At 36.3% G+C, this 26,107-nt stretch overlaps 3 protein-coding genes across 11 annotated transcripts; 1 reads left to right on the top strand and 2 right to left on the bottom strand.

Annotated features, from left to right (window-relative positions):
* Window positions 1-6,161: 6,161 nt before the first annotated feature.
* LOC112293768 (MA3 DOMAIN-CONTAINING TRANSLATION REGULATORY FACTOR 3) lies at window positions 6,162-11,475 on the top strand. Of its 6 annotated transcripts, none has more exons than XM_090257118.1 (6): window positions 6,162-6,283; window positions 7,756-8,099; window positions 8,263-8,357; window positions 8,653-9,503; window positions 9,642-9,878; window positions 10,048-11,475. In XM_090257118.1, the coding sequence occupies exons 2-6, from the start codon at window positions 7,850-7,852 to the stop codon at window positions 10,361-10,363; spliced, it is 1,749 nt and encodes a 582-aa protein (XP_090113244.1). In that variant the 5' UTR covers window positions 6,162-6,283; window positions 7,756-7,849; the 3' UTR covers window positions 10,364-11,475. The 6 variants fall into 6 exon arrangements, with proteins under 6 accessions (XP_090113244.1, XP_090113243.1, XP_024399349.1 ...); XM_090257117.1 differs by having other exon boundaries at window positions 6,210-6,576; XM_024543581.3 differs by having other exon boundaries at window positions 6,220-6,684.
* Window positions 11,476-15,118: 3,643 nt separating this feature from the next.
* On the bottom strand, window positions 15,119-17,742 carry LOC112293925 (mitochondrial import receptor subunit TOM20). Its single transcript, XM_024543917.3, has 5 exons — window positions 17,481-17,742; window positions 16,751-16,829; window positions 16,018-16,235; window positions 15,680-15,766; window positions 15,119-15,582 (listed from the first exon to the last, which is right to left on the bottom strand). Exons 1-5 carry the CDS (start codon window positions 17,577-17,579, stop codon window positions 15,451-15,453), a joined length of 615 nt encoding a protein of 204 aa, XP_024399685.1. The 5' UTR covers window positions 17,580-17,742; the 3' UTR covers window positions 15,119-15,450.
* Window positions 17,743-20,840: 3,098 nt separating this feature from the next.
* On the bottom strand, window positions 20,841-25,091 carry LOC112293916 (uncharacterized). 4 transcript variants are annotated; one of them, XR_016507175.1, is made up of 11 exons: window positions 24,208-25,091; window positions 23,740-23,829; window positions 23,499-23,577; window positions 23,244-23,321; window positions 22,947-22,995; window positions 22,735-22,784; window positions 22,425-22,574; window positions 22,068-22,148; window positions 21,744-21,944; window positions 21,117-21,602; window positions 20,841-21,003 (listed from the first exon to the last, which is right to left on the bottom strand). XR_016507175.1 is itself a non-coding variant. In XM_024543893.3 (9 exons), exons 1-9 carry the CDS (start codon window positions 24,750-24,752, stop codon window positions 21,834-21,836), a joined length of 1,233 nt encoding a protein of 410 aa, XP_024399661.1. In that variant the 5' UTR covers window positions 24,753-25,091; the 3' UTR covers window positions 20,841-21,833. The 4 variants fall into 4 exon arrangements, 1 of the variants encoding a protein (XP_024399661.1); XR_002973166.3 differs by having other exon boundaries at window positions 20,841-21,602; XR_012219259.2 differs by lacking the exon at window positions 21,117-21,602.
* Window positions 25,092-26,107: the final 1,016 nt, after the last annotated feature.

The raw sequence follows: 26,107 nt of genomic DNA, 5'->3' as shown, positions 1-26,107 counted from the left end.
CCGCACCCAGAGCAAAGTCCGATGCATCTGTTTTATAAAGAATGCTTTGGAAAAATCAACACGATACAAGATTGGTGCAGAAACAAACGCTGTCTTCAAAGATTCAAAAGCAACTTCTGCTTCTTGATTCCATTGGAGTTTGTCTTTACAAGTCAAACGTGTAAGTGGAGCTGCAACTCGAGAGAAGTCTTTGATGAAGATCCGATAGTAGTTGGCAAATTCTAAAAAATATTGGACATCTCTTACCGTTTTTGGGATCTTCCAGTCTATAATAGTTTGAACTTTCTTAGGATCCATCATAAGTCCATCATTTGAAATGATGTAACCTAAAAAATCAACTTGAGTAGTGTGGAATACACACTTTTCTATCTTGGCATAGAGTCCTGTATCTCTTAATTTTTGTAACACACGACGAACATGAAGTTCATGTTCTTTTGGATTCTTAGAGTAGATCAAGATGTCGTCTAGATAACATACCACAAAATCGTCCAAAAACTCTCGAAAAACATCATTCATTAGATGTTGAAAAGCTGCTGGTGCATTTGTTAGTCCAAAAGGCATGACGTTGTATTCAAAATGTCCATACCTAGTTCAAAACACAGTCTTCCATTCATCTCCTTCTTTGATGCGTACTAGATTGTATGCTCCTCGAAGATCTATTTTTGTATAGATCTTAGCTTGATTCAGTTGATCAAGAAGTCCGGATATTAAAGGTAGTGGATACCTGTTTTTGATGGTAATCTTGTTGAGTCCTCGATAATCAACACACATCCGCAATGATCCATCTTTTTTCTTCACAAATAGAATTGGAGCTCTTGTCGGAGATTTAGAATGGCGTATGAAATTCTTGGATAGATTTTCTTCAATATACTCCTTGAGTTCAGTCAACTCATTTTGTGATAAACTATAGATTGGTCCGAATGGCGGTTGTGCTCCTTCTTGAAGGTCAATTGAGCAATCATAGGGACGATGTTCCGGGAGTGTATCCGCATTCTTTTTTTCGAATACATCTTGAAATTCTTGATATTGGCTTGGAATGCCACTTCAAGTCTTTTCACCAGTAGAAATAGGTGTAGCATAAATAATGTATGGTGATTCTTTCATAGTAACATGTAAGAAAGCTTTTGCACCTATAAATATGGGTTTAATTGAACTGGACTTATGACTCTCTACTTGCTTAACTACACTATTAGTTATACTTTCAGAGAAAGTGAGAGTTCGGGAAATCCAATCTATTTGAGGGTTGTATTTTTCTAACCACGATAAACCTAAAATGACTGGATTAAAGGGAGATCTAATGATATTAAATACTACAAAGCTATTATGACCATTGATTATTACTTCTATAGGAAGGGTTTCGTGAGTAATATCTCCGGAAGACAATGGACGACCATCTATGACTTCTACATGAACAGGTTTAGTTTTCTTTACTAAAGATATGCTATGTCTTTTAGTAAATTCTTCATCTAAGAAACACGCTGAGGCTCTTGAATCTAACAAGGTAGAGGCTTTGTAATATTTAGGTGCTAAAATAATATTTAATGTAAAACAAGGAGAGGGTTTTGAGGAGAGAATATGACCTTTACTAGATGTTGTGCAAGGTTCCAACCGCACGGTCCCTATTGTAGCTAGACAAACTCATTTTTTGACATATTGTCTTCTTTCACAGCCATAAACTTCATTTTATAGTTGCGTCATTTCTTTGGATAATGTTGAGCACTGTGCTTTGGTTCTCCACAATATAAACATAATCCTTCTTGACGACGACGAGTCTTTTCTTGCTCAGTAAGAGGTTTGAAACGTACTGCATCAATTTGCATATCCTCTACTTCTGAATGTATGTATTGAAGAGATGTTGGTGTTGCCATTGAATTATAGTAACGTTGAGGTCTACTTGTACGGTTCTCAGATCGGAATTCAAAAAAGCGATTGTCGCACTTCACAGCAAAGTCAATTGCTTGACTCAATGTTTGAGGATCAGGTAAGTTGAGCATTAATTTTTTTACCTCATATTGTAATCCGTAGAGAAATTGGCTAATAAGTGCAGCATCATCCTATTTGATATCAGTTGTAAGTTGTCGAAATTGTGAAGCCTATAACGTTACTGATCGATTGTCTTGTCGTAAAATACGGATCTTATTGGTTGCAACACGAAATGCATCATGTTCTCCATACATGGATCGAAACTCTTCCAAAAAAGCCTCTAGATTATCAAATATTGGATCTCGTCGTTCAAGAAAAGATGAAAACCACGATAGTGCCGAACCTGAAAGAAGCGTACCAATGAATCTAACTTGTGATTCTGGAGTTGGATAGCTTTGGGGTTGAAGTTCAATCACAAGTTGCACTTGATCGATAAATCCTCGAAACTTGGATCTGGTGCCATCAAACTTCTCGGATAGGGCAATTCTTGGTTCTCTAACATTTGAAGGGCGTTCCACCATAGGAGAAAGGATATGATTTGGTGCAGATGTTGAAGCAGCTCCAACCATTTCTATATCTTCACTTCCTACCAATCTTGTTGCTCCTTGTGGTAGTAAATTGAGTTGATGCATCGCAAGCATTAACTCCCTCAATTGCTCTTGCATTTGTGCCATTGCACTCTTCATTTCAAGAAGTTCTGCCATGATAACACTTAGAAGAGAGAAGATGTCTAATATCGCTCAAGACAAATAGAAGAGAGGACTTGCGGACAAAGAAAATACTAAGAACAATATCAGTTTACAAGAGGGTAATCCGCAACTTCTAATACGCTTATATCTTAACAAGAAAAAGGGGTAATCCACTCTTAATCAAGATTAGACAAAGCTCTGATATTGTAGGTGTACTCTTGTCAATCTGTCAAGGACAAGAACTCGATGAAAAAACAATTCAGACAAGTGAACCTTCACTCAAAGAGAGGTTATAAAATATATATAAATAAGTATATATATTGAAAGAGAAACTGGAATGGCTATTGCCAAAAGACAAGACAACTAGAGACCCTTGAAACTAGACTAGAAACAAGAAAGAAGTTGACAAGAGTGAAGAAGCCTTCACTCTTGTCTCTATATATACTATCTAACTAGGGGCTACGTGGGGACGTTCTATAGGACCTCCAATATGTGTTCACTTTGTTGGATACATGCCTTGACTTACAAGGCAAGTTTTTCTACGTGTGGGCCACATAGTTAGCTTGATCTTCAAGCTAACAACATGTGTGGCACATGGCCAACTTGTTGACCACGTTTCTAATCCAAAAAGTCAATTAAAGACACCTATGAAGTCAAAGCAGCGTTGTCGTATTAGGTGCTTTCCTGCTCGAGAATGCGCCGGGCGTCTAGCTGTAGAAGGTAGTATGGAGATTCGCCAATAGTCAAGCAGTCTATCAGTTTTTGACTGCTGGAATATAAACGACTGCAAGAATACACCGTAAATCTATACAGATGCCCTTCGACTGCTTGTCGAAGTCCTTTTTGCCCCAGCCGGTAGGTCTCTAGACATTACAGAGAACCCGGAACAACCCAAATTGTTAATCTTTGATACTCCTTTGTACTTACGTTCTTGTATCCACTGACTGTCTTGTTAGATTAACCCAATAAATTTCATTCACTCCGCATACTCAATCCTATAGACACCCTTTTAATTCTTCAATCACAGACGTAACTCGATTTCAGAAAACAGTCAAGAGTAATCAAATCCACTTCATTAAAAATCCCGATTCACCATTACAACACTGACTTCAGCAACGATTGCCTCAGTCTTCCAAAAACCCTATGAAAAAAAAACCAATTCCCTGTCTTCTTTCCCTGTCCGAAGCATGAAGCTAGCTCTCTCCGATCCCTCTCAAAAACTTCCCCCAAAAACTATTCCCTCCCCTAACCTTATCCTCTGAATTTCTTCAATCTTCCGTCTTGGATCCGAAATTGGCTCCCACCGTCAAGCTTAGATCCGAAATTGGCTCTCGCCGTCAGAGCTTTTCCTCCCGTTTTTACCTTTAAGAGATCCTTTTACCGAAAACAACGTTCCCTGAAACGGCACAGAAAATAGGACAGCCTGAAACAGAATCGAAACCTCGTAATCGGGACCACATTGAGTCGCCTGACCAATTCATGTCTCATATTGGATAAGAGTCCAGTAGTAAGACCCGAATTTTCCCATAATTAGACTGCATTGGATTGCCTGACCAATTCAGGTCTCATATTGGGTACGAGGACCCGGATTGGATTCTCGAAATTGGATCCAATTGGCTCTTTGAACCAGGCTCACCCGTCGTGTGAATTGGTCCTTTCCCTTCCTGCTGACTCCCGTTATTGGAATCGAACGAAGCATTTCAGTATGCCCCGGCTAACTGTAACGGGGTGACTAAACCTGGCCACTCAGTATTTGCACTGGAGTTGGTCGTTGCTCCCAATATTCGAGGTAACTGAATATTAATAAAAGTCCCTTTTCTTTATATTTTCACGGTATACTCGTGTTACAACACGACAGCGTTTAGGAGGCTTCTAAGAAGCTTCTATATTAAATATTATAGAATTAACTTACTTTTATCTACTTTTACTTACTTCTACCTATTTCTATATGTAATTATTAGCTTACATGATTATAGCCGTGATACAAACACAATAAATGAATTAAGTATTGGATCAATATATGAGATGTATCATGGACTACCATTAAGATGTTTGGACAATATTTTAGCCATTGAAAAAGTTTGTTTATAATAATATGGTGCATTCTTCTACTCAACAATCATTTTTTAATGCTAATTATGATTATTATCTATAAAATGATTATTTTCTCCCTTTGGGTACCACAAGAGTGTATTGCCTCTTTATAAATTTTTTATGATTCATATCCTAAACACTTGTATCATAAGTAATGTTTTTATTTATAACAATAGTAATCTTATTATTATATTTTAATTTCAAAGATTTAAGCTATAAATTTTATGAATTTCTAGAATATAAAATATTAATTTTTAATCCATCATTTATATTAAAAAGTATTTTTTTATTTTAAAAAAATATTTATTTACATATTTAAATAATTATTTTATATATATTCTACATGCATAAATATTTTTGAAGACTTGTTTTGTTAAATAATTTTTAAAAATAATATGATTATTTTTTATATAATAATTTAATAATTTCACTCATACATACTTATATATTATATACTATGTAATTTGAAAAAATCCATAATTAAAAAAATTCATTTATCTTTCATTTATTGAATCTAAATAAAAAAATAATTTAACCAAAAGGAAAAAAATAAATCTGTATTTTCTTCTAATAAAAATTCTCAACAAAAAATATATATAAGACAATATAATAAAATTAAATTATATTATTAAGTAATTTAAAAAAAAATAAATCTTGGCTACTTTATTGAATTGTGTTGCAATGGAAAGTAGTAATATCAAATTATTAATAGCCAACTATAAAATCCATTTTAAATTGCTCTAAAAAAATTGTAACACTTCCAAGATCACATATAGAATAGTAGAAATTTATATTGATTTTTTGTAAGAGATTTAATGCTAATCCTTTAATAGAGTGTAAGATTACATAAAATCAGAATAAGGACAATCTAATTGTTAAGTAATGTAAAATAATACATATGTATGTATGTATATATAGAATATAAAAATTTCTAAGAAAAATAAATAAATAATTTATTGAGATAATTATTAGAAATCATCTACTCAAATTACACAATAAAATTAGTAAGAAATTTAGAAAAAGAATGTCAATCTTTTGTCTCCAATTTCTTTTTTATTTATTTCTAAAACACTAAATATAATGATTTTCTTAAACAAATATGTTTTTGTAATAACATTATTGGATCACTTGCTACAAAATCATCGTCATCATCCATCACAATACACCTTTGAAACCAATCATTACCCATATATCGACGAACATTCCTTCTACACACTCATATTCTAAATATAAGAGTGGATAAAAAAGGGGACAAATGATGGATGAATGAAATAACTAATGGACGAATGTCGTCGACCGCGGGTGCCACCTTAAATCACGGGCGGGGGGCGTGCTAACAAATCTCTGTCATAACGATCGCGATCAGTGCCAAGTGTCGTCCTAGGTGGCCATCCTTGCCATGGTGGATTATGCACACGTGGCAGATCACGCTCCATCGTCCTCGAAGGGAAAACCTAATTTGGGGGCAGGGCTTGGTACCTGCGAGAGAGCCTGTATTTGCTGAAGTAAAATACCGCTTGGCACGCATCCGAGGGAAAGGATTCGAGCGATGTCGGATGAAGGAGAACACCATGAACGTGAACTCTACGAATCCTTTTTTTTTTTTTTTTTTTTTTTTTTGTCCATATTATAATTACACTATTGCTACGCCAAGTAGGCCGGAAACAAGTCAGGGCGATGGCGCAGGCGACGAGTGTCTACACGCATTTAGCACTGGAATTGAGATAAAAACGTTCATGGCGGATGAGCCCCCAGGGCTGTGCTTGCTGCTTCCAACCCTAACGGACATCCCACACCAGCATTGCGATCACCTGCGTTGTTACTGGAGAGGACGAGGGGACGAATCGTCGACCTGCTCTCATGCATTGGGGTTTTTTTCCGTCGCTCCCAGACATAGTCTAAGTAGACGATATGGTTGTTTTATTGGAGCGATCGGAGATTAGTGTCGGCGATTGCAGCTGTGTGTAGTTTTGATCTTGTGAGTTGACCCACGCCGGCGCCCTATCTTCTTCGGATCCATCCTGTTTGTGAGCGTTTCATTTTGTTATGTGTTTATTCTATTTTTTTTTATTTTTTTTATTTTTTTCTAAACCTTCTGTCTTTGTTGTTTCTGTCTCGTTTGGACGCGTGTTGGTTCTGTGTGGATTGTTGAGTTGATTGTATCTGGGTTTTGTCTGGTGTTGAGTTTGAGCGCTGTGTGTGGGGGTTAGGCGGAGGAAAATGGAGAATGCAGGCGTTTGGGGTTGTTTCGTGGGCTGGGTTTGGTCTTCTATGATGGTTTTGAGGCTTTTTCTAGGTGTGTAAGGTGTGAAACTTCTTGAGATGAACCCGTGTGGTAGGGGGCCTGTTGCACGGCGATGATCGGGGGTTTGGGACGATTTTGGTTGCAGAATATCGGTGAGTGTTTGGCTTTGCGATGTTCAGAGCGCACTCAAGGTCAATGCGTGCATTCCAAACACTTTGCTGATCGCATTAGAGATGTATTTTGCGCTTGCTCTAGCATCGATGGCACTGCTGTGGTGTTTGTGTTGCGTTGTGAATGGTGGTGGCCTCTTATTATTCTAATTCCGATCTTCGTGATACTTGAGAAGAGCAAATAAGGGCGCGATCCTTCAAATTACTCTTTGCTGTGGTTAGACTATAGTTCGCCTCTTCCTGTTGAGCTTTGTTGTAAGATGTGATTTGAAGGGCTTTTTAAAACCAGGCACATTTGACGTTTGCATTAATTAGCCAGTCCAGCTAAGAAGTCGATTATTCTGAATGTTTTTGTTTTCCTAGATGCTTACAGTCAACACCTCAAATCGTCATATTCAATTTGTATTCCTTGAAGCACATCTGGGAGGGTTTTGGCAAGTCTTTCAAGAGAAATTAATAGTGTAAGCTGGTGTCCAGTTGGGAATCTTTCAGAAGGCCTTAAATGTATCCGGTAATCGTTTTCGCCACAGTCTACATCAAGAGAATTTCTAGCAAAATGTTTTGAGGTTTTGAGAGCAGTCAAGCCTTCAGATCTCTTCGTCCGGAAAATTCTGATTGTGTGATTTCTTTCCAGGTTGGTGACGCCGGAGCAAGCAACAGCTGCAGTACTCTCCTCGACACACCCTGAGCATTGAGGACAGCACTCCACAATTGAGTTTCATCGTAAAATGTCGTCGCCTTCCGGATTTCTCACCGATGAGCAACGGAAGTTGATGAGATCGTTTTCACAGGGACGAGACATTCCAGAAGAGAAGAAGTTTGTAAGAACAGTATCTCATGGGCAGCACGCTATGCCAGATCTTGCGGGTTCACCAGAGACACGTGAAAAGTCTGGCGCAAAGCTTGTCTCGGTTAGCAGTGGAGAAGTCAAAAGGGATCGACATTCTCATTCTGGAAAATGTGGTAGACCCAAGAAAGGTAAATTTCTGATCGTGAAGCCATTTCCATCAAACTCCGTGCTTGGTCCGCCTCTTGTTCCAAGCAGTTGGGTATTTGGAATCTGCTGAAGGATTGTCATCTCTTTTCCGCAGTTGTGTAGCATATCATTTCCCACACTTAATACATTTCGACGATGCAACAGGCGGTGGGGGTGGGAAGGGTACATGGGGGAAGGTTCTAACTGCTGACAATGACCTTGAGCTGGATAGGAACGACCCCAATTATGATAGTGAAGAGGTGCAGTTTACTCCTTTGCAATTTCCGTATTGGGAGTAAAGATACTATTTATAAGTGACTACGTGTTATTTTGGATCTTCATGATCTTTTAGGTGAGGGTTGTGGTGAGATTTGTAGAGTGTTTAATCTATGAAGTTTGCTCTCCTGTACACAGTATATGTAAAATGAGCTGATGGTGACAGGATTTTTGAACGCACAGCTTCTCAGTACCATGTTTGGGAGGAGATATCTGGGAAGTTGGGGGTTTGATCCGTCCTGACATTTAACTAACGTTGTTTTGGTCGTTGGACTCTAGGAGCCCTATCAACTGGTGGCTGCACCAGCGTTGCAGTCCTTGGAGGAGTATAAGGGGAAGGTCGTTAGTCTCATCGAAGAGTATTTTGCGGCAGGTGATGTTGCAAGTATGGCAACTGATTTGAGTAACCTCGAATCCCCTAATTACCACCATCACTTTGTTAAGAAACTCATATCCATGGCAATGGATCACCATGACAAGGAGAAAGAGATGGCGTCTGTGCTGCTGTCGGCATTATATGCCGATGTATTGAAACCAGAGCAGTTGGCGAAAGGTTTCACAAACCTGTTGGAGTCTGTGGAGGATCTAGTCCTGGACATCCCAGAAGCTGTTGATATTTTGGCAATATTTTTGGCTCGAGCTGTAGTTGATGACATCTTGCCCCCTGCTTTCCTGTCCAAGACACGAAAGTTGTTGGTAGATGGTTCTCAGGGACTCGTGGTGGTCCAAAAGGCGGAAAAGAGTTACTTGTCTGCACCTCACCACGCTGAAATCATTGAGCGTAAATGGGGTGGTAGCACGCACACCACAGTTGCTGAGGTTCAGGCTAAGATTGTTACCCTTCTCAAGGAGTATGTGGAAAGTGGCGACAAAGCTGAGGCATGTCGCTGCATCCGCGAATTGAATGTGCCGTTCTTTCATCATGAAGTGGTGAAGAAGGCGCTGGTGTTGGCCATGGAGGAACCAGCAGCTGAAGGGAAGCTTTGGTCTTTACTTATAGAGACCGCAGAGGAGGGGTTGATTACCTCAAGTCAAATGTCTAAAGGCTTTACCAGGATTTCGGATTCTATCCATGACCTTGCACTTGACATTCCACAAGCCAAGGACAAGTTGGAGTCGTTCACATCAAAGTGAGCACATATCGTCAATTTGAAATTTCCTAGTGTTAAACCGGCGTGGATTTGGATTTGGGGTCTGGCGGTAGGCACTGAGGTGTATCCACGTGAAAGCGTGTCATGGCTTACTATAATTATTGTGGTTTGCCGTAGGGCTGTGGAGGAGGGTTGGGTTAGCGCTCCGTTTTCACGGGCTGTGGTCTCAGAGCTCGGAGCAGGAACTGTTGGGATCCAAGAGGCCCGAGCTTTCAAGGCGAACGCCACAAATATTATCCAGGAGTATTTCCTATCTTCTGATATTTCTGAGGTGATAACAAGCTTGGAGGATCTTGCTGCTCCTGATTACCATGCTGCGTTTGTGAAGAGACTGATTCTGCTGGCTCTGGACAGGTATGTCCCTGGACTATGCCTTCTTGCTAATAAGATTGCAGCCGTTTGAGAAGGCTGCCTCTAATATGTTCTATGATTCATTACCTGAGTTGATTTGAACCACGCCTCCCCATTGTTGGTGTTGTGTGAGGTGGTCATTTATTCTCATTGGATGATTATCTATGAACAGGAAGAATCGGGAAAAGGAAATGGCTTCTGTATTGGTTTCTGAACTATATGCAGAGGTGATATCCATTGCAAGCATAGCAAGAGCATACACACTGCTTCTCCAGTCTGCAGAGGACACTTCCTTGGATATTCCCGACGCAGCCAATCAGCTGTCCTTATTTTTAGCTCGTGCCGTGGTTGATGATATTCTGGCCCCTCTGCACCTTGACGAGATTAGCGAGCAGCTGGTTGAGGGTTCTCTTGGAAGAGAGATTGTACGCATGGCTCAGTCTATGCTATCTGCACGGCATGCAGGAGAGCGAATCCTACGTTGCTAGGGGGGAGGTGGTACTGGGGAAGCTTTAGAAGATGCTAAGGAGAAGATCAAGTCGCTTCTGGAGGAGTTTGATGCAGGGGGTGAGCTGAGTGAGGCTTGCCAATGTATTCGTGATCTGGACATGTCTTTCTTTCACCACGAGGTGGTAAAGAAAGCTGTAGTGATGGCCATAGAGAAGAACAGTTCTCGTCCTCTTACGCTACTGAAGGAGTGTGCCAACGAGGGACTTATTACTACCAGCCAGATGACGAAGGGGTTCAGTCGAGTGATGGATGCACTTGATGATCTTGCCCTTGACAACCCCGATGCAAAAGACAAAGCAGCTCAGTACGTGGAACAGGCCAAGAAGGAGGGCTGGTTGAAGTCCACTTTCGGTGAAACTGGGCCTTCTTCTAATGTCACAAATGGTTTATGCTGCTGAGCCCGCAGATAACCACTCGTGCTTTGCCTGTTCACCCAGACTGATCTACAGAGCGGCTGCTCAAGGTTGTTCATTGATCAGTAGCAAGCGGATAGCAGGCCTTTTCTGGCTCTCATGTTTATATCAAGTTCTGGCGGTGGCGATGGACAAGCACTAAAGTATCTCATCTTTTTAACGTACTGGGATCATTTCAGCCTCCAATGTCCTGGCGGATCGCGTATGATCCGTAAATGAAAGTCTTATAGAACTTCAAGCAGCAGAGATCTTGATGCTTTCCGCATTGCTGATCTGTATCAGTTTATCTGCGCAGCTTGGTTTCTGTCCAGGTTGAAGTGGTAATTAGGCCTGCTATTGATCACTATGCATCCAGGTGGTTCTCAGGTTGACAGCCCAAGAATCAATTCCTGTTATCAAGTACAGTCTTTGTACTCTTGTTATCTTGTTTCGTGAATAGCTGTACAGCTCGAGGTAGATTTGAAGTTCTATGTGTCTCCTTTGGCCAGCCGCTCTTGTTGTCCATCGTCTTATGACTTTATGGTTGTTAAGGCGATGATTTGAACGCAGTTTAATTGTGTTTCGTGTCCAATGAAGACATCGCAAGCGTAGCAAACTGTGTATCAACGTGTAATCTTTTGTCAATGCACTGAAGTGCCAGTATTTTAAGTATTTTGTGCAGATACTTGGAACTGAAAGGGGGTACTTGGCTCGACTTGTGCCTGGTTAGCTTCTTATTCAGCCCCTAATGGTCATTGATGTAGTCCTTGATTATGTACATTATGTAGGCTAAAGGGTTTTAGTTTGTATTAAATTGTAATGGTAAGTGTTAAGTATGTGGATTTCACTTGTGATTTAGTTTAACAAATTTTTAAGATACAAATTCTGATATTTTTCGACATGATTTTCGACTATAAAAACCTATGAGCTAGAAGAAGTGTGATGTCTTGAGAGTTACATGGTCTCCATATAGGTCAAAATAAATACTATTCTTTTTGTGTGTGTCTTGTTTCTATTATCATGTTTTAATTCTTTTAGTAAAAATTGTACAAGATCTTATTTTGAAACTAGAAATTAAAGTGTTTAGATTTGCAACTACATTGAGTAGCAATGTTGGCAATTATTAGTGTCATTAAAGTTAGAGAAGTAGATATTAATTAAGATGCACAAGAATTCAATTATTGTTGTATAATAAATTCAAACATCTATACTTAAATCAAATATAATATTACTTCGTCTATACATACATATATATATATATATATATATATAGTTAATTAATAAGTATTTCAATTAAAGTGTATCTTTTATGTTTTTTGTTTATATTTTGCAAGTAATAAAAATATATAATAATTATTCATGTAAATTCATTAATAGATTGAAAAAATTCAATAAACTAAAATCTCTTTGATTGAATTTTTTAAAATATTAGTCATCACAAAATAGAAAGTGTTTAAAAAGATGGTTTGACTTCTTGGATTAAATAATTCTTCTACAATAATTATTTCAATAAATTTACTTCAAATTCTTTGTATAATTATATATTAAATCCAATAAATTTATGTATTAAATCTAATTTTTAATATTGTAAATAACAACTTCTTAAGCTAGTAGAATATTTTTCTATCTTTCTTGTGATTATAAATTTTTAATATGTTCCAACTCATAAATCAAGTATTTTTAAACAACATTCATCTTTTAATTTATTTAAATTTAATGCTATTAATATTTTATATATTATTATTATAAATATTATATACTTTTAATAATATAATATAATATTTATATATTAAGTTATTAAATTGTTAAATTATTAATTATTATTTTATTTTTATTTTTAAAAAATATATTATTAATCAAATTTTAATATATTTTATGACTTAAATGGTTCTCTAAAGATTCTCAAGTTAAAAAGTATATTCAAAAGAGCTCAAAACCTTCGCAACCAACTTTGGTCACAAGTTCAATTTTTTATACTTAAGTTAGCACCATTATATGTCAAAAATCCAAATATTACAAGTGTAGAGAGAGTGTGCATTCTTATCACTCCTACTAATCATTTAATAGATAATGTTGGCTTCTTAATTTTAAAAACTAAGTTCTTTAAATTATAATAAAGGACATCTTAGAAAGCAAAATTAGCATTATAAGTATTTATGTTTCTAACAAGTATCAAGATAAAAATAAGCTATGGATTGATAGATAGACCTTCTACCATCAAATCTTTTATGGCTTTTTAGAAGGAATTAAAATATAACAAATTATAATAGAAAAAAATCTTTAAAATATTCAAGAATTCTAAGAAGAGAACAAGCTTATACATAGAATTTTTCAAATTTAGATTCTAACTAAAAGACTTCTTTATTTATAAAAGAAATCTCTATTACTCTTGCAAAAATAAAAGAGGTGTTAAAAATATTTGTTTTTTATAGCAAGTTCTATCCACAATCATATAAGATAGACAAAATTTCATAAGTAATTCAATCACAATCCATTATGAGATATCTAACTACATGAACTCTAATTTTTGTCTTTATATCACAAAGAGTAAATTTCAAGCTTATTATAGATGATATAGCTTTCAAAAAGGGTCAAGTCTTAATGGCTTAGGTATTGAATTCTTCAAATATTATGGAGAGTCTATTAGCTAAGATTACACAAGAATAATAAACTTAGCTTTAGAATATGATTAGTTTCTTCAAAGAATTGTTGAGAAATAATTTTCCTCTTTTCAAATGCTGAGAAAACAAAATCCTAACTAATTAGAAATCTATAAAATTACTAATATACTATGGTCCTTTAAATAATATTTTAAGTGATATTTATAAAAATTATTAATCTAAAGCAATATATAAATATATATAAATATATATATATATATATATATATATATATAGATATATTCTTAACAACATTTTAGTCACCTAAAAAACCATCCACAAACCTAAGATCTCTAATTAATATTTCTTCCTATTTAAACTTCACTTCTCAAAAGCTTTTGATAAGTTATCTTTGTTTTGTTTTGTTTGTTTTTTTTTTTTTTTTTTTTTTTTTTTGTTAAGCAATGGAAAAAGTATGCTTCTTCATAGAATTTATTAAAATGACACAATTTTATTCAAAGCTGCAAAGCCTATGTATGTATAAAGGAGAATCTATCCAAACAACTCTCAATCTTTAGAGGAGTAAAACAAGGGTGACTGCTTATCTCTTATCTAATTGTAGGAGAATATTTAATTGTACTATTTATGAAGAAATCAAGAAAAATGTATTAGTATCTTTCTCCAAAGCAGTAAATCACAACAAAATCTTGGCCAATGTACAAATTTGGTCAATCTTCTTAAACTACACTTAAATGCTTTAGAAACTTATTCTAAACAAACAAACTAACAATGGTAAAGTCATGCTTCATGGTTAGAATAAAACTTGGATGCCAAAGAATATTTTAGTGTGAGATTGAACAAATCCATAGAATAGAATCCAATTTCTTCTTATGATAGCAAAATTGTGCATTCTAGCTCATTTACTAACATATTGTATTATTTAGTCTAACTATAACATGAAGACTTCATTCACCACCCAGTTTTTAAGTCCAAAGTCCTTAAATGCTATGTACTTATCTCTCTAATCGTTACATTGGTTATATTCTAACTATATCAAAATAAACAAATAAATAAAGAAATAAAATTTTTGTAATGCTATTTTATTGAATAATCTTTATGTGGCAATTAATTTCTATCTCCTTAAAACCATTTAGACCCCATTGCTTCAATGTTACTCCCATATATATATATATATATATGTATATATACTCATATATAGGTATAATATTATATAGGATAAAACATACTATTAGTGAAATTGTACTCTTCAACCCTACAAAATTAATAATACACAAATATTTCTAATTGCAGTTGCCAGCAGTAAATTTAATAAAAATTATGATTATTTCATTTCAGAATTCCTTAAAACATTTCAATCTTAAAAGTTTCGACATCAATACTTCACAGAAATTTTGATTTAAAAATATAAGCAGAATGTTAAGTGCCAGCTCAGTACAACTGTCAAAGTTTAAAATAAATAACTATGAGCGAGTGTTGCTCTAAGTATGAGTACTTAATAAATGTGATAAGTTGTTGGTTCAGATGCATTGACTTGACACAAGGTCAAGCCTATTTCAATGGTTAATTGGATGTATGCACTTCCGATTCCCGCGAGCAGAGTAAAGGTCATGTGAGCAAGGGCATATCAGTTAACACAGCCATGTGGTGACTAGCGTGTAACTATTTATCAGGAAAAAAACAAAAGCAGATACAATTAAAAATCAACATATGATGTCATATCTTAGCTAGATGACGCCATTGCCCAAAATAAATTGCAGTCAAAGTTGCTTCATGCTTTAGGATTTGCGATAAGAATCTACACTACCCATTTGTCACCAGATGCATTCATAGTATGAATCTAAAATAAAATAGAAAGATAATAGTAACAGGGCTGCACATTTCCAACACCTGTTTTCCGTGGTCAACCTTTATCTGTACTTCGAACATCGCCTAAGGGGTACTGAGATAGAAGTTTAAATCCTCTTCTGGCAGGAAGGTAGGAACAAATCCAATAGAAAATTCACTGAACTACACACCCGCTTAATGGAAGTAATCTAAGAAGATGCATTGCATCTATCTCAGAGTAGGAGGAGGCGGTGGTGGCATATTGGATTTAGCCAGGCCCATCCACGCAATCACACCAACTGCGAGTACAATCCAGCCCATCACATCATACTTGAAATCACTGTCCTTTTTCTTCGCTGCCTGAGAAATCATAAAAAACCGCGTGAGTTCGAAATCCTTCAAAATCTACGACAACTAGTGTTAAAAGCAATTTTATAATGCCTTCGAATGTACTTACTGGTTTAGTTGGTCCCGCCGCAGCTCCTACGCCGAGAGCAGCCTGAGATGCTAACTGCTTCTGGAGTTCTTGGTGGAGTGATGGAGCCTGCAGGCAACGTACACAAGCATGTATTATTGTTAGTTTTAATCGCCACCTGATTAACTTTAATCGTAACAAAAATAAAAGAAATTATGTTTGGACACTAGCACAATGACTTCACAAAAGTGAGACAATTCACATGACTTTTGAAAACTAAATTCCTATTTTAGAAAATCCATGCCTTCTAGAAGTAGTAAAGAAATATAGATTTACTCATATGTAGGATTACATGAAAATAACAAAATGGCAGAATATACCTTCTCGGTCATCTCCAGTGCTTTCTGATAAAGCTCATTACTAGGCTCCTCATCAAGTGCTTGCTGAAAGCATCGAGCAGCCTTCTGAAAATAGTCGTTGGCCTCATCAGTATCAGTCACAAGGAAGCCATGGGACGTATGAGCGTTTCCCAGGCACCACAATGCATCATGCTTGCGTGGGTTTATTCTTAACGCTTCCTCCAATTTTGAAACAGCATCTGAAACAATTGCAAGAAGTTCCAACTCGGTTCAGAGGACAGAGTTTGAGGGAAGGTGGAGGAAAATATCAGAAGGTGCTTGATGCAAAGGACTCCCCACTATGAAAAGAAATAAAATTAAATAAAATACACTTCTCCATACTCCTGAGACAATAGAACCCACTCTGTCAAATAGTCAAAAACACCAATCTTTGAAGGTACCACGAAGCACTACAACAGCATAGTCCTGTCAAATTAGCTCCCTTTTTTTTTTGAACTTTTTAATATTAAATTTGAATGCCATGGTTTGCACGGCCCATTGAACCAAAAGGCACGCTTTCAGAGATTAATATATTAAAAAGATGTATGTTCTAGAGTAACCCGCAATTAGCTGTAATGGATGCTTCAAGATACAACTCAAGCTTCCTTCTACCACAGAGAGAGAGAGAGAGAGAGAGAGAGAGAGAGAGAGAGAGAGAGAGAGAGAGAGAACAAAAAAATAAAAATAAAAATAAAAATAAATCTGCAATTACAACCTTGCACCATATCAACGGAATCTTGTCCCTGCCTGAAATGCGCTAGCTCCAACAGCGCGCCTCCCCATCTTGTTAAATTCTGCAGTTACAAATATATTGCATGCGAGGCGCTCAAAATTTTTCTGCTATGTTTAAGCACAAAGGCACCTAAGTACAAATTCCAAAACTGTCAAGATGAAAAACAATGACAAACAGGTTCATGGACATGTAAATAGGTAAGTTAGACCCTCGCTACACTCTACCAATCACCACTCGCCCCACAACCTATTCCCTGAAGTCAACTAATTGCTACACAGTTCCTGAACAATTCAACCACACAATGAGAAAAAATGTGTCACAATTCCAGCAGTAAAAGCTATGATAAACATCCTAACAGCTAAACTTGAGATATTCTATCTAAAATAGAGGCGTGAAATCGTCTACAACTACCTCCTCTATCTTCAACTATACTGAAAAAAACCAGAAAAACAAAAAAACAAAAACAAATCGCACAATAAACATACACCTCGGACGTGTCGAGAAATTCCGATTTCCTAAACTCTTCCTATAGTTAAATGTGCAAGAACAGAACTGAACCCCGGAAAAGAAAAACCAGCTAGTCTACCACCACCCTATATTCTTCATCACACGCCCCAAACCCACAACCCTACCGCCAAAGCACTAACCCTATTCTGCCCAAACCATGCCGACAGCGAAGCAAAACACGCAGTAAGCGAGCGACGAGGCCTACGTCGGCGTCAGTGGGCGAGCGAACGTATTCCGCAGCGGCGTTCTCCCGAGTCTGCTCGAAGAACATCAATCGCTCCAACTCTTCCCTTTGCATATCCATCGAAACCTCGCGCGGGAACTCAGCGTTAAAATGGCTTGTCCCTAAATCAACCCGGACCAGTTACACAGAACCCCACCACACCAAATTGGTGTGAGATCGGGAAATGAATGCAACAGCGGCGGAATCTGGTGCCCACGGCTCTCCGAACAGCGCACCTCTCTGGACGAAGAAGAAGAAAAACGAAGACCGAAGACGAGGATGAAGAAGCTGCAGCCAGTGTTGTGGCCTTAGGGCAGCGCCGCTGAACTGTGGCTATAGGGGGTAACCACGCCCCCCAGTTATAGGGGTCCCTGGTCTTATTGCCGAGATATTTGGCGGACTGCCCCGCCTCCCTCCTCTTCTACTACCACGTCATCATTTCATCCAACCATCTTTTGAATTACCATTCGTTGATAGTTAATTGTTTAATGGGAATCCAGAATTATTATTATTATTATTATTATTGTTGTTGTTGTTGTTGTTGTTCTGAGTATTATTATTATCATTTTTCCTGCTTGTAAATGGGTTGTGAAGCTATGAAGCAGAGATGGAATAGTAGATTACCAGGTACATTATTTTTAGTGCTTAGCAAATCCATACTAAAACCATTAAGAATATAATATTTTATATTTTGAAATACTATACAATCTTTCTAAAAATTGAATTATAATAAGTGCATCTTGAATTAAAACATGTGAATCTACTACAGGAATTCAGGATAATTAAATAGGTTGTGCCATAATACAAGGATGTTTGAAAGACATGAGTCTAATTCATTTATTTGATTTAATATATATATATATATATATATATATATAAAAGGGAGAGAGAGAATCAAATTGATTTTTTTTAGTTTAATATTACCTATAGCATTTTATCAAGTAACAATAATTACCATTTAGAAAATTAAACATTATTTTTCAATAAAAAGAGATAATTATGTCTTTAAATTGATTTGTATGTGATATAAAAATATAATGAATTTATTTATTTAACATATTATGAAAATTATATTGAATCAATCTTATTCAAATTATGAATTGTGTTTTAAATGTTCAAGAACATAAATTGTGTATTTCTTTTGTATATAGAAATGAATATGTGTATACAAAACTCATAATTATAGAATTAAATACCATTAAAAATATGTTATTTAAATAAATCATATACAAGCTTTAAATAAATAAACTACGTAGCTTAAATTATATGAATGGTTTGTCAAAAAGATCACAGTGTATTTTAACATTTTCATATGTTTTTGTGAAATTTTAAATTATAGTAATTTAATAAATAAAACTATTAAAGGATATAAAATGTCAATCATTTTTTACCTGTTTTTTTTTCGTGAAATCAGTACTGCATTAGTACATAACCACTAAAGATTTTGAAAATTGTCAATCTTCTAAATATATCATTTGTTCTAAATAGAATCATTTAATTATGTCTAAAATAATATATAAAATTTTAATTAGGACGTAATATTATATTGTCCTATATTTTAGAGCACTTAGATTATTGGTAAGATTGGTTGTGAGCTTTAAAATCGTAACACATTACAAATACTTTTTTCACAAAGATAATTGGCCAAAAAAAAATTATTATTTATGTTTCGTGTCACAAGTATTATTTTATAAGAATAAAGTTGGTGTTGCCAACGAAAAAGCAAAAAAATAAAATATTATTCTTTTATATCTATATATATTATGAGTTGAACTCGTACCTTGTGCCACTACAGTTGTGGGTAAAATAAATAAATAAATGAAAGAATTAGAATAAATAATGTAATTATTCTATTTATTTATTTTAAATCAACCAACAACAACTTAAATGAACACATTGTCTTAAACACTTGTCTCAATATATATATATATATATATGTATACATGTTTTATGTTTTTTACTTAAAAATTAAAATAGCTGATCAATCTCTTGACAGTTTTATATTCTTAATAGAATTTTTTTTTTAAAACAAGAAATGATATAGACTCTCTTGTTAGAAAAATTAAATTGTCTACAAGATGACCTTATAATGAATCATGAATTGTAGATCTTCACAGAGAAAAAAATAGAAATAAATGATACATGTGTCCTTGCCAATTCAATCAGATTAAAAAGATTCTAACAAGAATGTGTATTTTTTTTAATACAATGACTATGAATGTATCTAAATTATCATTAAAATATCAGTAGATTTGTACTTTGTAATATAATTTTTTTCTTTACAATGTTACAAATTTGATTATGATTGTTTTTTTTTAATTATTTAATTATAAAAAGTTGATATACTATTATTTTTTTTTCTTCTAATATTTATCAGAAGTCATACTTTACATATAAATAGCACCTAAAACGTTTTTGTATATACATTTGATTTTTTATAAATGTTTTTATACATTCTATTAGATAGTGATATCACTGAGAAAATGCAATATTTGTAAAAGAAAATTAAAATTAAAATTTTAAGAAATTTCTTTGAATACATTTTAACAAGTTTTTTTTATTTTAAAAGTGTACCATAATCACAACGTTTTTTTTTAGAAGTTCATTAATATTTATATGTAATATTAGATAATTTATGTACATAAAAGCAAGACTTAGATCATTTTTGATCTTGAAACTTCTAAATCCTTTTATTCTTTACATAATATTGGTCTGTTGCAATTCCCTTCTAAACTTAATGCTATGAAAGACTACATCATATTTGAACTTGTGCATTTATCTATTAAAGTAAAATACTCATGAGTTCCTCATCTACCACCTTTAATTTTCTAATCCAATCTTAATTTTTTGAAAAACAAAATTTGCATTTCTTGCAGCTATCCAAGGAATAAAATAACATAAACATATATCATAAGATATATCATTTGCTGTTATTTTTAAACGTTTTAACTTCTACACTATCTTTTTTAATTAGAAAATTCTTACTCACTTAATATTATTGAGGTGATTTTGAACAAATTCAATATTATCATTTTTCTTGATAATAGGACAATATTACAATATGTCTTAAAATCTAAGATTAATGTGTTAAGAGAACAATTAATAAGTTGGTCATTCTCATCTTCAAATTCAAGTTTAATCATAAACACATAAAATGAAGATACCAAGTTTCTCAAAAACACACACAGTCCCATAATCTTTGCATGTAAGAACAGCAACAAAAACTCATAAAATCAATTTGTCAGTGTCAGTTCCTTCATTCTTCACATCTGGCTATCAGTCACAAAACTACTGCTGCAACATCTTAATGTGAAGGACTTGAGATTCAATCACTCCAAAGCATTGTCACAAAAACAAACCCTTTCTTAAAAAAATTAGATACTCACACTTTCTTTTTTATAAGTCCCAACAGCTGGCCTTGCGCATATGATCAAGTCTGGCCTAATCAACACCTCAACAAGTTTCAAATACTGACGCGATCAGATCGCATGTCTGCAACAGAAACCTGTCACAAATTATGCAAAATCGAAGCGAAAGTCACTACAACTGGACACAGCAACTGAGGGCAACATAACAGAAAGCAATTCCTTCAACAAAACATACAATACCCTCACTTACCGTTCCTAAGAAAAGCATTCAACTTTAAGACTCTACGCTCTGCCAAGTTTATGAGGCCCAAGGGTTTTTTTTTCTTTTTTTCTTTTTTTTATTTTTTCCTGCAACACTGCTCCTTCGTACGATCTCTCATCTGCTTGGGAATCCAGAAGCCCCTGGATTGACACTCAGTAGAAGCGAAGAGCACGAGATAGCTTCCCTCTGCGTGTTCCCGTCCAAAAATTACTCTGGGTCTCATGATCATGCATCGCCCAAGTCGATCGTGTGACACATGTGCGAGATGTATTCGTCTTTGCAAACCTTATCTCCAGAAACTTGCTGTTGCAGAAAGTTTAGCCGATGGCTATATTGTCGGGTCATCATTTGTTCCTTCAACGCCGAAGTACCTAGTCTTGCTACGGCAGAATGCATCGGCTCCACCCCAAGACCATGTATGTGCGTGCGTCAGTGCGTTCGTACGTGTGTGTTTTTAAGTGTTCCTGTGTAAAGCTGGTATACTATGTTTTAAACCTTGATGTATCAAGAATTCTTTTCCATGTAATGAATTCAAGAAACGCAATCTAATCAAAACTGTTCTATGTGTACCACAATCATATACTGTAGATTCGTGCTGCAAAAATCGGTACTCACATGACTAAAACCAGCAGCAACTGATAAAGCAAAGTTGAGGAGAATGCTAGAATTCCTTCAGTCTCCGCAATTCTTGAACGAAACTCAGTTCTAAACGTTTCGGCTCACTCCACATGCAATGTAATTGACACTAGTGTTGCTGGCAGATATGGACCACCTCTCTGTTAAAGGATTGTATACCATCCCAGATGTGTCTTTCACCTAGCATTTCAAACATGTAACCAAGTTTCAGGAAAATAGTTGGGAGATTTCAAACATTCAAGAGTATGAATTCATTGGGAATAGCAGATAGAGAATTCTATACTGAAAATTGAGTTGCGTTACCGTAATAGAAGCCCGATTCATGATTGTAGATAACTCTTCTGGAGTTACGAACTTGGACCATTCATGAGTCCCTTTCGGTAGCTGCCAAAAACGGAAGAATATTAGAAGTCCACATATTTCAAATTTTTACTCTTTTACCCCTCCTACGAAGGTGTCCCAAGAATCTCAATCAAGCGAATATCACAATCGTGTTACAAGAATTAACAGAACATTCACGCTCAGGAAACTCTGGTCGTAATACATCTAAAATAGACTCCAGTGGAGATCATTGCTTTCAACGAGAGGCAGAAATATCAAGAACCCAGATTCTTAGAATGGTTGAAAAGTGTGGTCCACAACAATAGGAAGAGAACATACCCAGCCAAGAATGTACTCAGCACCTATAATGGCAAGACCAAACGAGGGAATTGATCTGTTAAGAGTAGAAATGAAGACCAAGCCATCCTTTTTCGCCAGAGCTGCAAGTGATTTACAAAAATCTTCTGGATCTGCTACATGTTCGATCACCTGCATCCATGCAATAAATTAAGAGTTTGATTTTGCATATCAGCACCAGGAAATGCTAATTCACACAGTCACTCCTAAGGTAAGATATTGACACACAGTATACCAAAGACCAAGATACATTACTCACTCCTCGATCTGCTCGTTATTATCGTTGTCTCACCTCGAGGGCAAGAACCACGTCAAACTTCTGCTGTTCCTGCACCAGATGCTCTGCACGGCATGGTACACACAGGCTTAACAGATGATTGATTTAAAACGAGAGAAAACCTATTGAGCAATCTCATTCTTTTAGTGGCCATCAGCAATTTCCAGGTATATTAAATCAAGCGATGTTCAAAGTTTGGACGCACAGTCGGTTACAAGACAACTTACCAGCTGTTGTACACACATACTTGATGGAAGCTGTAGCAGGGTCTCGAGCCTGGATCAATCAACGACATCGCAACAATTAAGTGACATATCATGCGTTTGAACTTGGACTGTGCACAACGCCATTTGAATAGTTCCATCACCTTGTATTGCACTAAACCCTAAATCCTAAACCCTGCTACCTCAGGCAGCCAACATATTTCGAAGATACAAAAACCTTAAACCTGAAAAGGTCATGTTCAACAGTTTTCCATGATGAGTGGAATAGGCATAAGAGTGAGGAAGTGTGGAGGAACGTACCGCATGTACAGAAGCAACTCCAATATTTTTATCTACGGCATCTACACCCGTGACTTCCCCACCCATCCTTGCCAGAGGCTACAACACAAAAGTCATACACAACATCAGTAGACTTGAATTTGAACCCCCCAAAAGAGTCCATCTGTTAACAATTAATTGGATACAAATGAGAAATTTGATATCATGGTGCAAAATGAATATATTTTACTAAATAGAAAGGCAGCACATAATAATTCTTGCACGGAGTACTCCTACCTCACAAACAAGCCCCCCTCCACAACCCACATCAAGAATCTTCAGCCCTTCTAATGGTCGCGGAGTATTAGCATCCTTCCTGTCCAGGAGAAGCATGTGAGCATGTATACAAGCTTTCATATCACATGCAAGGTACTATTGAGAATGAACCACAGCTTTCGACCACATCACATAATACGGCAGTGCATCCTACAATCAATGCGGAATTTGCGTAGAATCAAGAACACAACAGAGCTCTCACCCGAAATGTTTACAAATCTGCGAACGGACGTAAGACACTCGGGTAGGATTCATGATGTGCAAGGGCTTGTAAGGCCCCTTCGGATCCCACCTAAGAATAAACCGAACACACAAAGAATTAGTACCAAGTATAACATGAAAAGCAAGTATTATCGCACTTTCAATCACAACACCACACTGACTCACCAAAAAGTAGAAAATTCTTCTTAAAAAATGGTTTCACGAATTAAAAATGACAGTGGACATCAAAATACAATTACTACAAGTATGCTGAGCATGGGAACCCGGGACATGACGTTCAAAATTGAAGCTGGAAATACACGACATAAACAATCAAAAATAAAAGTGAAGAGATAAAGAGACCACTCCACCCAATGCTGACCAAGTGTCTACCGCGGTCATCTCAGCTGCTGAAACTTAAAACCCTAATTCTGGTTTTTTGAAAATTTCACGAAAGAGAAGCAGATACCAAGTGGATGCGATGGCAGCAAACTTGGCGGTCTCTCTGGTGTCAACTGAGTTCTTGCGCGCTTCGTGGGTCGAGTGCGCCTGCCTCTCACCCGTGACCGAGTTGGATGACGGAGACGAACCAGGTTCATTCTCTGGAGCATCCACTCGTGTCGCAAGGCGACCCTGATCGGATAGCCTGCTCCACGACTCAGATTCTCCTTCAAGTCCTCTTTCCTTCGTAAGCTCAGCAGAAGCTGATTGGCTTGGGTACTCCTCTCGAATTTTCACAACATTCGGAGTCCCACCCACCTGTAGGGGAAGAATCCGAGTGACAGAACTATGCGTCTGGTACACCCCAGAAGCGACCATCGTCGGTTGTTGCGATTCGACCCCATTGGAAACCATAGAATTTGCAGAATTCCTAGGTGCAACAAACCACCTGGGCATCATCATCGTCCGCCTTGAGACAGCAAACCCATCATCGGCCGTCCCTTTCTGCTTCCCAATCTGCCTCGCAAAGCACGAAACAGCCCTGTAGACACTTCTCGATCCCATCCTGGACATCGCAAGCGCCCCGTCTCTGCTCCCCCGGTGCAAAGCAAAGCAACACACAACTCAACTCGGCGATGAAGACGTAATGGAAATTTCCAAAAACCACTCCGACAAGCGCGCATCCACCCAACCCAACTCAAATATTTTCACTGATGTTGTTGTTTCACGATCGAAGTATGGAATAGAGCAGCATTGTGAAACAGCAAAGAGGGAGAGATGCGATCCATCATCGAACAGCATGTACGCAAGTGTCGAATTCCTTCAGCTCCACATCTGCAGAACTGCCGTTCCTTGTTCAATCCTCGACAGACAGACGGACTGAAAGATAGATAGAATGAAAGGGAGTGCAAGCAACAAAACTTTCACTGAAATGGCGATGGTCTAGAAAAATAAACAAAAAAACAAAAAAACAAGAAACAAGAAACAAAAGAAAACAGCTTGATCTAATTGGGCCATAATCGTTGCAAAATGTTGGAGGATTACCCACCTTCACATAGACACTCTGTTTGTTTAATGTTCATCTCCACAAAAACCAATGTTTCTTCATTATTCCCACTTTTAATAGATAGATAGATGAAAAGATAGATAGATAGGCCTTTTTAATAAATATTGTATGAATGTAATATTAGTTTGAAGTTGCATTATTTTTTATTTTTTGAATTGTAGGGTATAATTTTGAGGATGAAAATCAAATCTCAATACTATATATTTATATCTTTCTCTTTGGATGTAATCATAACATTTTTTTTGTTTTTATTTTTAATTATTTTTGTTTATTTTTATGTTTTATCTACATGTTTATTTTGGTCTAATTTTAAGCAATAATATATGTATATATATATATATATTCAATGTATCTAAGGTAGAATTTTTCAAAGTCTCTGATAAAACAATTCTAGTAGTTTTAATGAAACAAATTTGACAATTATAAGTATCTTGTATTGTCTTACTTGCAACTTTGGAATTGTATTAATTTTTTGCATGCATACACATACATGTACATGAATATATATATATATATATATATATATGTTAAATTGACTGAGTTTTTACTAAATCGACCCACCTTTGTCACGTCCCTTTCCCTCCCAATCTTTTGTCTCTGTCACTTGTCTTATTTACATAGAATACTTCACAAACATTTGGAATTTTTTGTAGCGACTGCAATCAAGGCGGATGATTGCAGTAGATGGGGTGCAAACAACATGATTGAAGCAGTAGTGCACAACCAACTTACACATGAAGGTTTTGATCTTTGGCAAAACTGGAAATGGACTGAGGTTGTTAATCAAAGGAGTGAGGCATGTCTGCTGAGAATTGTGATTCTCAACAATTCTAGAGGGTAAAGTACTTGGTGCCAAAACTAT

Source organism: Physcomitrium patens, chromosome 16, assembly GCF_059467195.1.
Source record: "Physcomitrium patens ecotype Gransden chromosome 16, ASM5946719v1, whole genome shotgun sequence".
NCBI classification, from domain to species: Eukaryota; Viridiplantae; Streptophyta; class Bryopsida; order Funariales; family Funariaceae; genus Physcomitrium; species Physcomitrium patens.
The sequence above is the reverse complement of the archived record's forward strand: the minus strand, read 5'-3'. Positions and strand labels throughout refer to the sequence as shown.

Coding starts and splice junctions, on each gene's coding strand:
- LOC112293925 (XM_024543917.3), bottom strand. CDS start 17,579: ATGGATATGCAAAGGGAAGAGTTGGAGCGATTGATGTTCTTCGAGCAG. Junction 16,236..16,750: donor TTCCGTTGATATGGTGCAAG/GTTGTAATTGCA, acceptor CAATTGTTTCAG/ATGCTGTTTCAAAATTGGAG. Junction 15,583..15,679: donor CGGCGGGACCAACTAAACCA/GTAAGTACATTC, acceptor ATGATTTCTCAG/GCAGCGAAGAAAAAGGACAG.
- LOC112293916 (XM_024543893.3), bottom strand. CDS start 24,752: ATGTCCAGGATGGGATCGAGAAGTGTCTACAGGGCTGTTTCGTGCTTT. Junction 22,785..22,946: donor GTATGTGTGTACAACAGCTG/GTAAGTTGTCTT, acceptor CATGCCGTGCAG/AGCATCTGGTGCAGGAACAG. Junction 22,575..22,734: donor ACGTGGTTCTTGCCCTCGAG/GTGAGACAACGA, acceptor GCATGGATGCAG/GTGATCGAACATGTAGCAGA.
- LOC112293768 (XM_090257118.1), top strand. CDS start 7,850: ATGTCGTCGCCTTCCGGATTTCTCACCGATGAGCAACGGAAGTTGATG. Junction 8,100..8,262: donor ATGTGGTAGACCCAAGAAAG/GTAAATTTCTGA, acceptor ACGATGCAACAG/GCGGTGGGGGTGGGAAGGGT. Junction 8,358..8,652: donor CCAATTATGATAGTGAAGAG/GTGCAGTTTACT, acceptor GTTGGACTCTAG/GAGCCCTATCAACTGGTGGC.